Source organism: Bacillus rossius, chromosome 1 (assembly GCF_032445375.1).
Source record: "Bacillus rossius redtenbacheri isolate Brsri chromosome 1, Brsri_v3, whole genome shotgun sequence".
Taxonomy (NCBI): Eukaryota; Metazoa; Arthropoda; class Insecta; order Phasmatodea; family Bacillidae; genus Bacillus; species Bacillus rossius.
In genome coordinates, this window is record NC_086330.1 from 217,837,825 (window position 1) to 217,854,056 (window position 16,232).

The window sequence follows — 16,232 nt, forward strand, 5'->3', positions numbered from 1 at the left end:
TTTATTGTACTAGTATTCCTCGCTCCTAATCACTTAGACTCTGGTTGATTTCCGTGTATTACATCAGTGGTCGTAATTTATGCACGCCTTTTTCCTAAAAATGTTCCAGGTCCAGATCTGAAGCAGTGTTTTGCATGTGGTAACGTGTCGATTTTTTTTAGCGGTTTGGGAAGGGGGAAATTACTACTCTTCGCATATCACTTTATCTAGCCATCTCTGAAATATTATTTTGTTACCTATGACGATTAGCCTACTCTCTACATATGTTTATTCAGACACTTCTGACTGGGTAGTGAAGACGGTTTGTGGTAAAGGTCTGTGACTCTTTCAGGGTTAAATTTTAACTATAGAAATATTAATTATTAATTACAACATATGTTTTTTCATGCCTGTCCGACCTGCAGTACATAAATACCTACAAGGAGAACTACCGGTAATGGTTGACGTCACCCGTAGGGATAGCATGAAGGCGCTCTCCATTTCGTCAGACGCGACAACCAATATTTATGTTGCAATAATAAATTACTACACGAGAGCATATTTTGTAAATTTTAATTGCGTATTTTTAAAAGAAAAAATTTTGACGAATGCCAGGGTCATTGAGCAACTAATGACATAGATTTCAAACATCATACATGATAAATAAAAATGATGGGGTCATCGAAAGCCACAAGCTGCAGGTCGGCTAAAAGCAAACCAAAAAATGCTTCAGCATAATACATTCAAACAACTAAAATTAGTGCAATAAGCTGCAATATTTTGTGGACATATATTCACCTACAAATATAAATTGATTGTATAAAAAGGTCATTTTTATATTGTCGTACTTTAGAACAGAAAATCACGTAATTAGATGTTCAATCATATATCTGTGGCAAAATGTGTAAAGCAAGAAAACTTGTAGAAGCTTAAACCCTTTTTTGTACAGTTTATAATAAGACAATTTTTTTTTACGTGAAGGAAAACTGCATTACTGTCCAACCTCACTGATTGTAGTGGTCAGCTGTGTACGAGAGTTCTTGTGTCATCTCAAGGATTAGCTTTTTTAGTATAAGCATGTCAAACTAGTCGAATATGTTATAATAAATAACTAAAAACTTGATCTTGCGTAACTTGCAGAAGATACAAAATCTAAAAGTTTCGCCACCAACCCACCGCGGTAATATGTACAATATGTTTATCGTATAAGTGAAGTGTTTTTTATATTTGTTTGCATATGTATGCACAAAATTAATATTTATTATAATTCTGCTGGGTTGCATACGGTTACTTACGGGTTTAGAACTGAAATATACTGAAAATAGTAATATTTATTCTCTTACGCGCTGAGGGTCGAGCGGTCGAAGAAGTCTGGGGAGAATTGACAGAGAAAACCGAGCGGAAATCTTACCTCTCTCCGAGGCAGGCAGTTGGCTGGCTTCCCCCACCCCCCTTTCCATGCTCATTGAAGAACATGACACCCCGCTGGGCGATAAGGAATTCTGAGAAAAGCACATTCTTTCCTCTTACTCCTCCACCACCACACCCCTCATATATCCATAGCTCATCCATACAGCTAGTGCTCTCTATCAAGAATTTTGGAACTACGTGTGTTGTGTTCTTTCTTTGCACGCTCGGGAGATACTCAGGATCTTAGCCTTAAAAGCTTTGGATGGTAGACTTGACAAACAGTACACAATGAAGAAAAAAAAGTAGAGGTACAGAATATGAATACAAAGAACTTGCAAAAAAGGACAACATTAAAACAATAAAGGACAATATGAGAAACAAAACCATTTTAAAATATATACTTAGAATGAGAAGAATATTCAATATAAAGAAATGAACTAAGATAATGACTTGAGGTAGGTTTTAATGGTAGGTTATAATTTTCTTTGGTTTTAAATTGTTTAACAGAGAAATTAAGGAATTTCTACTTTATTAAAATATTTAACTATATTATATACTAAATAGTTTTTTTCAATGGAATATAACATAGATTTCTAGCGACTATTGAAGAATGTAATTTTAATTCCTGTGTTTTCCAAAAGTTTATTACAATTAAGTTTATTTTCATAGCAGTTTCTAATAAATAATGATTCTAAAATATCTCTTCTTGAGGCCAATGATCCTAGAAGAGAGTGTTAATCTAACTTATTTTTGAAATTTGGATTTTGACTGATAATTTTTATTAATTTGGTTTGAACTTTTTTAAGTTTGTCACTTACAGTTTTATTAAGAATGTTCCAAATAATAGAGCCATATTTAAGTTAGATAAAACTGAAGAAAAATAAAGACTGAGAATTGAGTCAATATTAGATGCATTATCTGTAACAAATTTAATGAATGCAAAAATTCTGTTTACAGTGGATACAGTAGTTTATTTGTGATGATAATAAAATAATTTATAGTCAAGACTGATACCTAAATCTTTAATATAATTTGATTTCCTAATCGGTAGATTTGAGAGGTTATAATCAAAATTGATTGGATGATATTTTCTAAATAATTACACCATGTATCAACTGCCACAATATCATTCTACAGAAGAAGACAGTCGTTAATGAAAGAAATAATTTTATTGCTTAATCATTGCACATTTTGTACTGAAATAAAGTTTGAAAATAGGGTGTGATTTTTATGCAAAAAAAACTTATTTTGTTAGGTAAAATTATTTATAAAAACAAAACCTATTAATGGAAAGTACATTATTTAAAAATTGAGATTATACGAAAGCACGCTAAACAATTTAAATTAATAAGTTATGCAACAAAAACATTTTGTTCAACTTTAAATAGAAAAATGTAAACCGTGACCTTAAAGTGAGCTGGAACTAATGCATAACTATCATCTTAGTACACACCACTAAAGAGTGCAAGATATAAAATGTAGTTAACTCATCACTGGACAGAGTGCGCGGGTTATATGCAATCAGCCAGATATCAATAATGATATTCGACAATGTGCACGTGCTCTATACGGGAATCAACATAACCAAACATGAATGATGCCAACTAGCACTGACTGCATTTTTATACCCTACACATTGGCGATGAAGGCAAACTGATATTGTCAAAATGTTTGAAAAGTCTTTAAAAGAAAATTTACACATCAGACAGCTTCATATTTCTATTAATTCAAAATGAATATTATATTTCAACTTTAAAATAAATTGTTTTATACGGGTAAACTACCTATATGAAGTGCTTGAAATCTAACAGCGGGAACAAAAACATCACCAGACGGACGTTAATGCAAGAATTTTTTTTTCTACAAATTTTGATGCCCTAAAATAATGGTGCGACGATTATGTGCTTGCGACAGTTATGCGATAAAACATGGTATATACGTATATTATACTGAAACTTTTTCTTTCTAAGAATTGGTATAAAATGTTTTTATAGTTAACAAAAATTATGACTTCATATAACACAAGATGTAGCAATGTAGACCCTACATATTTCAAATATTACACAATGAATACATCATAATTTTTATTGCTAATCAATATAGCTAACACTATAAAATGAAATTATAGCAGCAATTTGTATTAAACATAAAAACAAAGTATGAGTATAATAGAAGAGTATCCTGTATGCTCTACCATAAACAGCTTTAATTTTGACGTGTAAACATTTTAGCTCTCTGTACACTGCATTTGGAAGGAGTAATTTTGAGAATGGAATGAAAGTCTAATGAAAGGAAATTTGTAACCACGGTGCTGCTATCTGGACGTCTCAAATATCATTAATAAATGTTGGACCTGCGTAATTAATCCATATACGTATCTATATTGCTTTCATAAACATCACAGAATTTACACTGCTTATACAAGGTGCGGCAGAGAGGACGGACTTTTTTGAGAAGGGTAGTACTCTCCCCCTCCGTCTACGAGAGAAGTGGGGAGGGTGCCGTTTGAATCGTGAGTTCCTAGCATTGTTTTACCAGTTGTCGTCATGGAGCCTTGGATGGTGGAGCACCGAGTTTTCGCCTATGATTGTTTCGTCCGAAATAATGAGTCAGTCACCGTCGTACAGCGTGAGTTTCGTCGCCACTTCAACATTCATCGGAATAGAGCTGTTCCCTCTCGAAACACCATCCTTCGTTGGGTTGAATCACTTCGCAGGCGTGGTGAACTGATCAACAGAAGACCAACAGGAGCTCCGCGAACAGTTGGAACTCCTGAAAATGTTGAAATCGTTCAACAAGCCTTTCTTCGAGTCCGACTCGATCTGCCTGGAAACACGCTGCTGCACTTCGCCTCAGTGATCGTTCGGTAAGGCGAATTTTGCGTATGGATCTCCGCTTTCACCCCTACAAATTGGCCATTGTGCAACAGTTACAGCCCGGAGATTATGCACAACAAATGAACTTTGCACGTGAGATGGAAGCACTGATCGATCAAAATGAGAACCTCATTTTGTTCATGAGTGACGAAGCCCACTTTCACCTAAACAGCATGGTTAACCAGCAGAATTGTCGTTATTGGGCTAATGAAAATCCGCAACAGTTACAGGAAAGACCGCTGCACAGCCCAAAAGTAACGGTTTGGTGCGCTGTATCGCAAAATTGCATCATTGGCCCTTACTTCTTCGAAGACGGTAATGGTCGTGCTGTTACCGTGAACTCAGAGCGCTACGTTGAAATGATCACCAACTTCTTTTTCCCTGAATTACGACGGCGACGTGTTCCAACCCGACGTGTGTGGTTCCAGCAGGATGGGGCGACCACCCACACAGCCAGAGCATCAATGGACGTTATTCGCCCTCTCTTCCCAGGTCGCCTTATTTCCAGGTTTGGCCTCCTCGGTCCCCAGATTTATCCATATGCGATTTTTTCTTATGGGGTCACTTCAAGGCTAGAGTATACGAGAACAAGCCCCGAACTCTGGACGAATTGAAGGACGCAATTCGCGTGGAAGTCCCCCAAGTTGAGAGAGTGATGGAGTGAGTCTACGCGAACTTCAAAGAACGCCTCCAGCACTGCATCAACAATTTCGGCCACCACATGCCTGATGTGATTTTCCACACTTGACTGTCTCAAATGATATTTCCTTGTGAACCTGATTGCATCAATAAATTTGTTTTTGCGTAAAAATTAACTATTTTATGATTTTTTTAAAACCGTCCGTCCTCTCTGCCACACCCTGTAGGTATTAAAAAATAAACTTTATAATGCTACAAGTATCCTTTAATACATAATGTTATAATTTATAGTCACGAAAAGAAATAACGGCAACTTAAAAAATACGTTAGAATCCTGGCATTACAACCTTTAGTTAATGTTGAAATCGAGAAATAGCACAGGGTTTATCATATTGTAGAGACACAATAAATGGTTAGCCTACACATATTTGATGCCATGAAAAATAAAATAAATTTGCGATGAAATTTTTACGTTTCTTAAATGTTAAATCAGCTCAATAAGGTAAAAGGTTGGTTTGTAGAAAGTATTTACAGGCTTATTTCTGTCATTTCAACAAAAACAAATATACATTTATATAATTAGTGTTATAATATGTGTTTTAAAATGTTTTAGCTTAAAAGTTTGTTTGTGCCATAAAAGTATAACTATTAACTTCTGACCTTTTTTTTGGTTGAGAAATCAATAGTACCAACTTGTTAAACAGAATTATGTTTAGGTTTTAAAAGGGAAAAATTTTATATGTTTTCCCTAAAATTAATTCTTAAATGTTTACAGCCATTTTAAGATTTTAAATTAACTCCTTTTGTAAAGTATACCCAGAAACAAAAAAGGGGATTAGTACATTAAAGAATATCAACGAACCAATGAATCACTCCAGTGAAAAATTTTTATAAATACATATTTTTAACAACCAACAGTGCCATACTGTTATACAGAAATAGAGTTTGATTTTAAAACGGGAAACAATTTTTTCTCAATTTTTTCCTAAAGCAAATACTTTAAAAGATAAAAGTACATACTTAAATGTTTTAGTGGTGTTTAGGATATTATTGAACTATGTATACAGTACTAGTGTAATATAAATATTGATAGTTTTATATAGAACTATGTGTGATAGTATATATATTTACCAACTTAAGTATTTAACATAACATCCCATATATAAACAGTTTTTAGCGTATGCCCAAGTATGTAGCTCGCCCTTGCACTTTTAGAGTATTAAAGCGTCATTGGTGTTTATAGTAGTGTTGATGTTTTTTAGCTCTCGGTGTATGGCATTTGATAGGGGTAATTTCGAGAATGGAATAGAAGTTGCATGGAACAGAAATGTGTTACCACAGTGCTGCCATCTGTGGCAGATGGCAGCCACAAAGCCAAAGGGAAACTTTATAATATTAACTGTTTAGTGAATTTTTTCAAAATGAGCAGTATTTTAATTAATATCTTGTCGAAAATCAAGTTAAAAGCTGGGGTTTAGTTTTTTTTTCATGTCTTTTTGCTTTTATTGGTGCAGTTTCATTATAGAATTTATCCGTTTGCTCTGTAAATCAAAAGTTTTAATAGTCGACGTAGCTGCTCCTGCAGCATATTATAGCAGCGCGTGCAGAAACTATGAGTTATTTGAGTCAAGAAATGTAGTTGGAAACACATTTTTCGTATAGTTATCATGCTCAGTATTATTTTTGAAGAATCCTATTTTAAATGTTGTGTCTTTGTTTCGTATTATAAGTTTATTTGTAACGTGAGAACTCATGAAATTGCTGGTTACCGAGGTTGGATGTTACACATCGTCTGGTGAGTACTGAAAGACTCACTCTCATTTTTTATAAATATTTTTATTATATAATATAATTATTCCTAATATTCTTAAGCATCTTGTGCATGCATCTAATACACATAAAGGAATGCTTGTTTTGTCTGCTATATGCCTTAAGTTCATTAAACTGCCTTTTCCTGTATTTAATACATTGTGTGTACTGCATGTTATTAAAAGATTTTGTTGTGCACTCAATGCAGGCATCTAATGCACAATCTGAAATGACTCATTATGTACTCCATGCGTACAATTTTTAAATCTTTTATGTCAAGGGGATTTGGAAGGACTGTGCAGCTATCTTTCAGGTGACTTATGCATTTAAAATTTTTGACATTGGCGTTCTCTACCAGATATTTTTTGAAATTTAAATGTTGCACCCTCTGGTAGTCACCACTTGAATTAAAGATGGCCCAACTGCAGCTCTTCTCTGCAGACAACACTATTACTACAGATGTACAGATATCTAGGGGCCTAACATATTTTGGAATTTGAAAGCATATATACTGTATTTATTTACTTAATTATTTCTTAACAGAACTTACCCTAGAGGTTAAGGTCTCTGCCTTTCAACTTCAAATTGGTTCGCTTCCAACTCTCCGCAATTGTATATTTTTTACAGAATAAATAAATTTACTAGCGCAATCTGCCTGCTTACCTCAAAACTAAAATGGCAGCCGACAGCTTATGATAAGATAAGCCTCTTCGTAACCCCCTTTCCTTGATAAGTTTTTAAAATACCCAGATGGTATTTGTTTATCCACAAACTGTTGCTGGGAACAGTGCCCTAGTACTGGGCCATTCATCCCGCTGATCTTAACCCTGCTCCCCCGCACCGTAGTTTTCCCAGAACTGCTGTGCTCCTCCTATCAGGATACCAGTAAATTTAAATGGAAATAGAGACTATGGTAGGAAACATCAAAAAACAGTCGTGAACCGTAATGTCTTCAATTAAAATATAATTATATTGCTCTTTCAAAAGTCTCTAGAATCTTTGAATTTGAGATTTGAAATGCCATTATTTTAATGTTTCATTTGATACTGTCAAATATTGAAACTACAAAATGATATAACATAGGTGAAAGTTAATTCCCATGCCACCTGTTGTAGTTGATCATTAATCTTCAAGTGTGTTGTTTATATACTTAACATATGATAGTAATTTTTATTTATTATTATTTAGTAAACTGATGTATAATATCCAACATTGATAAAAAAATATTTGCATAAATTTCTTGAGCGCAGATTGTTTTTAACTGACTGTCTTGTTAGATATTTATAAACTTTATTTATAATGCAATAGTTTGAACTTTTTTACTGGCACAAAGTTCTAAACTTGAGTGTGACACATATAAAAAAAAGAAAATTGTTTTTTTTATTGGGAAGGAGATAATTGCCTAGCTGTCAAAATATAGATTCACTGAAACAGTTCCACTGATATTTCATTCTTTGTGCATTACCCCATTATATTAATATTAAAATTAATAATACATCAAAAACAAGCATTTTACTTGTCTTATAATGTTATAATACTACATTGCAGTCGGTGGGTAAATAGCAGTATTGACTGTTGGCGAACATCGCAGATACATGCTGCCCACACAAGCGCTCTTTACCATGCAGTCTGAGCTCTTTATTATATTGTCCAGACTTCAGTCAAATTACATTGAAACTTGTTCAAAACATTCCTGTACAATACGATTTCCCGTCTGATATGAACAAATGTTTTGGTCCTGCCATTTTCTCTATATGATGTGGGTTATTATTTTCTGTGTAAGAAGTTCCTTGTAAAATTAGTTTCCCATGTGAAACTATGTTTTTTTAAAGCTGAAATGCATTATCCTTCAGGAAATTACAGTTTTCTTATTGAACAAAAATACGTAATTGTTCGACATGTAAATTCTCTTTAGGACACTTTTCAAACATTATGACTTTGATTTGTTCCATGTGTGCCACTGTTGTGCAGCACGTATAAAAATGAAGCCAGTGCTGGTTGACATCGTGCTAGTTAGGTTCATGCCTGTTCAGAGTGCACAGTTTTCCAAATGCTGCCTGACAAGTCATTTGGTTTTCAAAGGAGAGAAGGAGAGACTTGCCATGGGGGTAAGCAAAGCTAGGAGATGCTGACTGTTCTTGTGGGTGCCAACATAGATGGGTCCAAGAAGCTTCCACTTTTTGTATTCAGAAAGGCCAAAAATCCAAAATGTTTTTAAAATATGAAAACTGTGCAATGTAGGTACACAAATAACAAAACAGCATGGATGACTTGTGGCATCTTTGAACAATATTTGCACTCCCTGGATGCCAAAATGGGAGTAAAGAACAGAAGAATCCGAAGAATGTAGCAAACTTGAGAAGTGTGAAAATAAAGTTTCTTCCAGCTAATTCCACATCAGCTGCAACCCTATGATCAGAGTGTAATCAAGGTAATAAAGCAGTATTACCACAAGAGAGTAGTGTGCAAACTAATCAAGCAACACTCAACTCTCTACCATACAAAGTGTCTATTTTACATGCTCTACATTTCCTTGCAGTTTCTTGGGATTCGTTGGACCCAACCATCATTGCCAACTGCTTTAAGAAGACAGGCTTTGCAGGTGACACAGTAGCTCCAACTGATGAAGGTGATGTTGGTGATGAGGGTGCGTGCAATGATGCATGGAAAAGTTTGCAAGGCAAACTAAAAATCACGTGTAGTTTTGACGATTATGTTGACGCTGACAGTGACGTCCTGCCTTGTGAGCCTCAGAGTGCTGAAGCGATAGCAAGCAGCAGCAATGGTTGTTGCAGTAGAAGACGACAGCGAAGATGAAGAGGATGAGGAAAGCGAAGCAAGAGCACCACCAAAACCATTTTGTTCTGACGCCTTACTGCATTTGGAACGACCGCGGGACTTCATTCAAGGAACCGCAAATGTGCCAAACAATATTTGGCAAAGTGTCTGGCACATTGAATATTTCATAATGCAGCAAACCAAGAAGAACTCTAAGCAGATAACACTGGATTACTTTTTTTTTTTTTATTTAATTTAGAAAATGTATTATTGTACTTTTTTGTACAGACATTCATTATTTAACATACATATATACAAGTTAGAATTAGTGTCTTTCAGTAAGAAATTGTTGTTACTATTTGTAAATTTGCTCAATTATAGTATTAGTAACCTATGAAAGAGAGGAAATTTTCCTTTTCCCTTCTAGTAAGTTTTCCCTGCTAAGAATCTTTTTTAGACAGTACCTTGAAAAATACCATAATCGAGTTCCAATGTATGTATTAATTTTAATGAATGTATACTTAGCCCTATAAATTTTCTACGGTAATATTTTGGATTTTAATTAGACAGGCATAAACTAAAATTTGTTTTAAATTGAAGAAAAATTCATTATTATAAAAAAAATATTTCAACTATGAATATATTGTGATTTTAATTATATTAAATAACATTGTCTAGTCTTAAAACACTCCATTTAATAGAGTACTGTCATCAACATAATAATAATGCTATGACCTATGTGGGGAGAACTGGGTTCGTAAGGGACAGCCCAATTAATTTTTATTACAGTTTTGTTAATTACTAATATTTATATTACTAATAAATAATTGTACTTAATTGTACTTAATAAATAATTAAATAAATAATTAAATAAATAATAAGTAATAAGTAAATAATTGTACTTAATTGTGTTCTGCTCACCAATCACTGGCACATAAAAATTTTTATTCACAAGACACTCAATGTCTGTCAAGTTCCACAGTTTGCACTCCTCACTGGAGCTAGGCTCAACAGTGGTTCGTTCCTTACCTCGCGCCTGTCCACACACAGTCTCACGTCACTCGGTCGCACTCTCACGGTCCCGTCACTCCGCATCACGCCACTCTCAAGGGTGTTTCTCACCCTCTTCATCAATGTCGCACTTCCTTTCACTCACAGTACTCTCCGAACTCTCCGAACTTCCGCGGAGGCTGGCATCGCTGCTTATTTACTTGTGGCGCCCTTCTCAAACTGACGAGAGCGGCTGTGACGAGTCATCATCCCGGGCTGACCCGATGGCCAAACAGTCCAGAAAGGCGGTGTTTATTCATGTAACTCAGCGCGGCGGCCTTGGGAAAACAGCAGAATCCCCAGGCCGCTAAAAGGTTCATTGAAAAAAGGCCTGTGGCTGCAGAAGGGGGGGCAGGTGGGTAGCGAGGACCCTTGCAATCCGGCCAGGCATGTGTGGCATGCCTGACGTCAGTGAACGGCGCATGACGTCCGCCAGCCAGCTCCGAACACGGCGCGCGTCGCGGACCTGTCTGTGTTCGTAACAATACTTTATAAGTGTTTTCAAATATAGAAAGTATAGGAAGTTTATTTTAATTAAAATAATAAATTCATAAAAACGATAGTCAAAATTTTACCATTAAACTTTTTGAAAGTTTTATAAAATTATTTATAATTTTTGATTAATATTTGAAAGCATTTACTATTATTTTATGGTCTGTACTATGAAGCCATTATTTTAAACATATGACTGTTGAATAATATGTAGTTTTTTAGTTTTTCTCGCGGTGTTCTGTTTGATGTAAGAGCAAGCCGGGAAGTGTGAGGAGGTGCTCCCACATGTTGCAGTCGAGAGCAGCGCGGGGCTGCTCATGACGCATCAGCATGACAGCGCCGTGCTGTGGGAGGAGACAGACAGCTTCTCTGCAGACACCCTGCTTGACAGCCCCGCGGTGGGTGCACGCAAGTCGCGTAACCGCAGTGGTAGCTGCTCTGAGTTCGTGTTTGGTTTGCGTGGGCAGCACTGTCCCACCAGCCCCCAGACGGGCCGCTCTCCGGACACCGGTGGTGGCGACAACTGGCGACAGCTTATGAGGTGAGTGTCCGTGTTCATTACTTATTTCTATTTCATTGCTGTTCTGCGTCATTCTAATTTAATTAAGATAATGACATTTTTCCATTGCCTGTACCATACAAAGAAGACTAACCTCACCACACTTAACAGGCACGTGAAGATCGTGCTGTACGAGACTCCGGTTATTTGAATAAAGAACTCATAGCTCATGTGCTTGCAGCTGTTTACTCTCAGCAACAATTACCTGATACCATGATACTACAGTAAAACCCCATTCTGCAACCCCATTTATTAGGACCACCTCTCTGTTACAACCTCTTTTCAAGGAACCGTGAAATATTTTGTTTTTAAATGTTAAAAATAATAAAGAAATTGGCCAAAAATTTGTTTGAAGCACTTTGCGCAGCTTTTATCTTTGCAAGCACTGTAGTGCACGTGATGCAGAGACACCCTGTTCTCATTGCTGATCTTTTCCTCACGATCCCATGGCGCTAGCATGTCTGCGTGCTGGCCGGCCCGGCAATCAATCATGGTGATATCACTTGCTTTTGGACACACTGCCCTCATTGTTTGCTACTGTTATTATGAAAGATTTGCACAGTTTTGATTCTCTCTTGACTTTGATCATTGTTTTTTTTTTTTTTTAACTTATTACCTTCTTACTCTGCAATTCACTGTAGTGCTGATTTTATGAACAGTTGTTAACAACCTGTATATTTTTATAATGTAATATACGGACTTAGGATTTGTGTAAAATGAGTAGAAAGTCTGGCTATTTGGGATCCCAAAATTCAGTCAAGTTACAGGATTGCTGAGATTTTTTTTAATTATACTTTTTAGGTGCATAATGAAAAAATTATGAGAGGGAATTTTTAAGATACAAACACACTATGCAACAAAATTTTCACAGGATGAAAAAAAAAAAGGCTGAATTCTAATAAAAATTATATATATACTTTTAAATCTTATACTTTAGTGACTGAAATTAAACTGGTCCATATCCTTGAAAACATTTATTTATTGTAATTTTTAGTTATAGAAATTGTATTTATAAACTTTTTCAAATATGTTTTCAAGTGTATTTATGTAAGTGAAGTTAGGTTATCTTTTTTTTAGGCGCATTATGAAAGAATGATGAGAAGAATTTTTATGATGCATGCACGGCATGCAACTAAAATTAACAGAATGAAAAATTAACCTTACTTTACCATTTGCTATAGGTTTCTACAGAATTTTAAAATTGGAAGGTGTACTGTTTAATGCAATTAATTTAACAAATCCAGAGGTGTAAAGTCTAGGAGCACAATCAAATTTAGGATGTACCACATCATTGAAGTTTAAGAAGGTAGATAGACTTGGAAATATGAATAGGAACTGTTCACTAAATAAAATAAATAAGAAGCAGGGAAATCTTGTTGACTTTTTGTATATTTGCTAGTGCGATATTTAACTTTAGAAAACAAGATCATACAATTTTCTCATTATTTTAGCTCAAAAACAGCAATAGCAGGAAAAAAAGTTAATCATTAAGTAAATAATTTATGTTAGTTACAAGTAGAAGTGGGACGATACCACACTTTTTATACTCGATTCTGTATTGTTTTTTTCAGTTCGATACTTTCGATATTCCAGGGAAAAATATTTTCCCATTAAGTAACAATTATTACAAATAACATAAATTAGTTTTAAACTATATAAATTCCCTCTTTATTACAAAAATACAAACTGCAAACTACTTTAAAGACTTGAGTATAAAAATCAATATAAAAAATAGAAGCGAAATATCTTCAAGAGAGTTAACCCTTTATTTTCCAGTAGACTTTTTTTTACCGCGAACATTGTAAGTAAAGATAGCTCTGTCTTAAATAAAATTGCCGCAAACAATGATAGTTCGCGCTGGTGGCGCCAATTTACGTCACTATACGACGGGGGAGCTGAATTGTTGCCCGTTGGATGGGCAGCCCTTCAGGATTTTTCTGGCAATGGTTTGTTTGTACAGCGACTGGAAGGGCAGCCCATCCAATTTCTGAAAACATGTTTCTTTAAGTGTTTAAATAATCCTGAAAACTTGCCCCTTGGAAGGGCAGCCCATCAGGATTTTTCTTACAGTAGTGTTTTTGAAAGGTTGTCTGAATTGTTGCCCCTTGGATGGGCAGCCCATCAGGATTTTTCTGACAGTGGTGTTTTTGAAAGTTTGTCTGAATTGTTGCCCATTGGATAGGCAGCCCATCAGGATTTTTCTAACAGTGGTGTTTTTGAAAGGTTGTCTGAATTGTTGCCCATTGGATGGGCAGCCCATCAGGATTTTTCTGACAGTGGTGTTTTTGAAAGGTTGTCTGAATTGTTGCTCCTTGGATGGGCAGCCCTTCAGGATTTTTCTGACAGTGGTTAGTTTAGGTTAGGTTAGGTTAGATTGGATTAGGTTAGGTTAGGTTAGGTTAGGTTAGATTAGGTCACTTTACAAACTAACCACTGTCAGAAAAATCCTGAAGGGCTGCCCATCCAAGGGACAACAATTCAGACAACCTTTCAAAAACACCACTGTCAGAAAAATCCTGATGGGCTGCCCATCCAAGGGGCAACAATTCAGTCAACCTTTCAAAATTACCACTGTCAGAAAAATCCTGATGGGCTGCCCATCCAAGGGGCAAGTTTTCAGGATTATTTAAACTCTAAAAGGAGCGTGTTTTCAGAAATTGGATGGGCTGCCCTTCCAGTCTCTGTACAAATAAACCACTCTCAGAAAAATCCTGAAGGGCTGCCCTTCCAATGGGCAACAATTCAGTCGCCCCTATACGACCGCGGCAATTGAAAACATTCATAATATCGATACAAATCTCCAGTACTTACCATACACGAGAGATGAGACACGTACTTACTCTATGATGTTGACTGTTATTACTAGGCGTGTTGTTGTTACTATTGCGACGGATTGCGAGTGAAGTCAATTAATGTGATTTTTAACTGCTCGATATTTCTACTTTTTTTTTTTTTTTCCCCTTCCTTCCTTCCTTCCTGTGAATTCAATGTCAGAAGTGTTATGTACAAAAAACGTAACTTCTTGAACACAAAACAAAAACAACTTAACCTTACTTTACCATTTGTTTACTATTGGCAAGTTGCAGTAATTACTTATATATATAATCATAATTTATTATTTAAGCCTATTGGTTATCATAATTACGGCTAATAAGCTGTTCTAGTTCAGTAGAATCTCTGTCATACACTTTTCAATGGAGGGCACAAAAATGGTGTATGATGCTGGAAAGTGTATGAAAAGGGAATGGCAATAATATTTTTTTTTTTTCAATCTAGCATACCAGCACAATGTCAGATTAAAATTAAATACATAATGTGTAAATATTGCATTATATTAATGAAAGATATGAATTCATCATTATATATACTTATAATAAAACCACCAGAAATGTAAAATACGGTCCATAATCAAGTAAAGCAGTCCTTTCTTGCCTAAATTAGACATTAAAAAATTAGGCTTTTGTAAAAAGAAAATCAGAAATGTTTGTTTCATTTTACAAACAACTTTATGTAACAGAACAATTTTCAATAATATTTTAACTTGAGAAACGTAAAATACAAAACAATCCGATCGTAAGAAAACAATAAATAATGGTTATATTCAGTTCAAAGATTAATGAATGCACAAAATATGTGATCCGTGCCTTAGTAAAGCGCGTGCACCATTTTCATTATCATTGCTAGTTGGCGTCACTAGTCTCGCTTGGTGCTGGCCATAGATGCTACTAGCGAAGTGCACAGTCTTCCTGATACTATCCATATCTATGGTGCGATAAAGTTATTTTCTTATGTTTACAAAGGTAAACAATTAACGTTTTTCAAAATAAAAGCATAAAACGTATTTTATCAGGAGGAATATAACAAAACAATTTGTAAATTTTAGGACTTTTCCGCTTCGCAAAAACGTATGAAACGGGAAATTAATGATTTGATAAGTGTATGTTCCGGGAAAGTTAACCATTGTAAATATAGTACTTTCGGCAGGACCAAAATTAATCGGCGTATGACATGGGAAAATGTATGAAACGGGAACGTATCATCGAGGTTCTACTGTAGTTGTATTTTGTACGATGGCGACTCAAAACTTTATTCATTACAAATGAACAAGCATTCCGGTATCGAAAAAATGTATCCAACTTACAGTTTCGATACTCGATACTTTGCGATACTGTCAAGTACCGAAGGTATCGAGGTATCGAAGTATCGAAAATCCCATCACTAGTTACAAGATAGTTTTAAAAAAACTCTAAAGGTCAGCGAGCATGTATTAACTTACATGATATTTATGTCTTTGACTCTAGAAATGTATGTTATAATATATATCACATTATTCAGCAAAGAAATGCTGTACACTATTAAAACATTTGATTTAATTTAATTTTTTTTCACTATTATTATTCTTTTCTTTTTTAAAGTCCAAACTAGAGTTTGATGAAGTACAGACTTGAAACCTAGATTAATAAATAAATTTTATTTATCCACATTTTTTTTGCGAGGACGATATGCCAACGTGCCCAGTCAGCAAGGATGAGTAGATGTTTGAATCCCCACGAGGCTGTCTGGCGGGAGCCATGAGGAACCAGAGGGTGCAGTCATCCAGAGAAGGGCAACTCTGGACCCATAGTTTGAACCCTACTGCA

General features: G+C 35.3%; 1 protein-coding gene across 7 annotated transcripts in view; it reads left to right on the forward strand.

Moving 5' to 3' along the window:
- LOC134527290 (DENN domain-containing protein Crag) overlaps window positions 1-16,232 on the forward strand; it is a 771,918-nt gene that overhangs the window by 512,677 nt on the left and 243,009 nt on the right. For 4 of the 7 annotated variants that reach the window (XM_063359835.1, XM_063359836.1, XM_063359839.1 and 1 more), the window contains one exon: window positions 11,328-11,459. In XM_063359835.1, the coding sequence (XP_063215905.1) occupies window positions 11,328-11,367 (40 nt within the window). In that variant the 3' untranslated portion in view covers window positions 11,368-11,459. Of the gene's footprint in view, window positions 1-11,327; window positions 11,575-16,232 lie in introns of those variants that run through there. The other 3 variants (XM_063359840.1, XM_063359841.1, XM_063359842.1) reach the window with 1 other exon arrangement.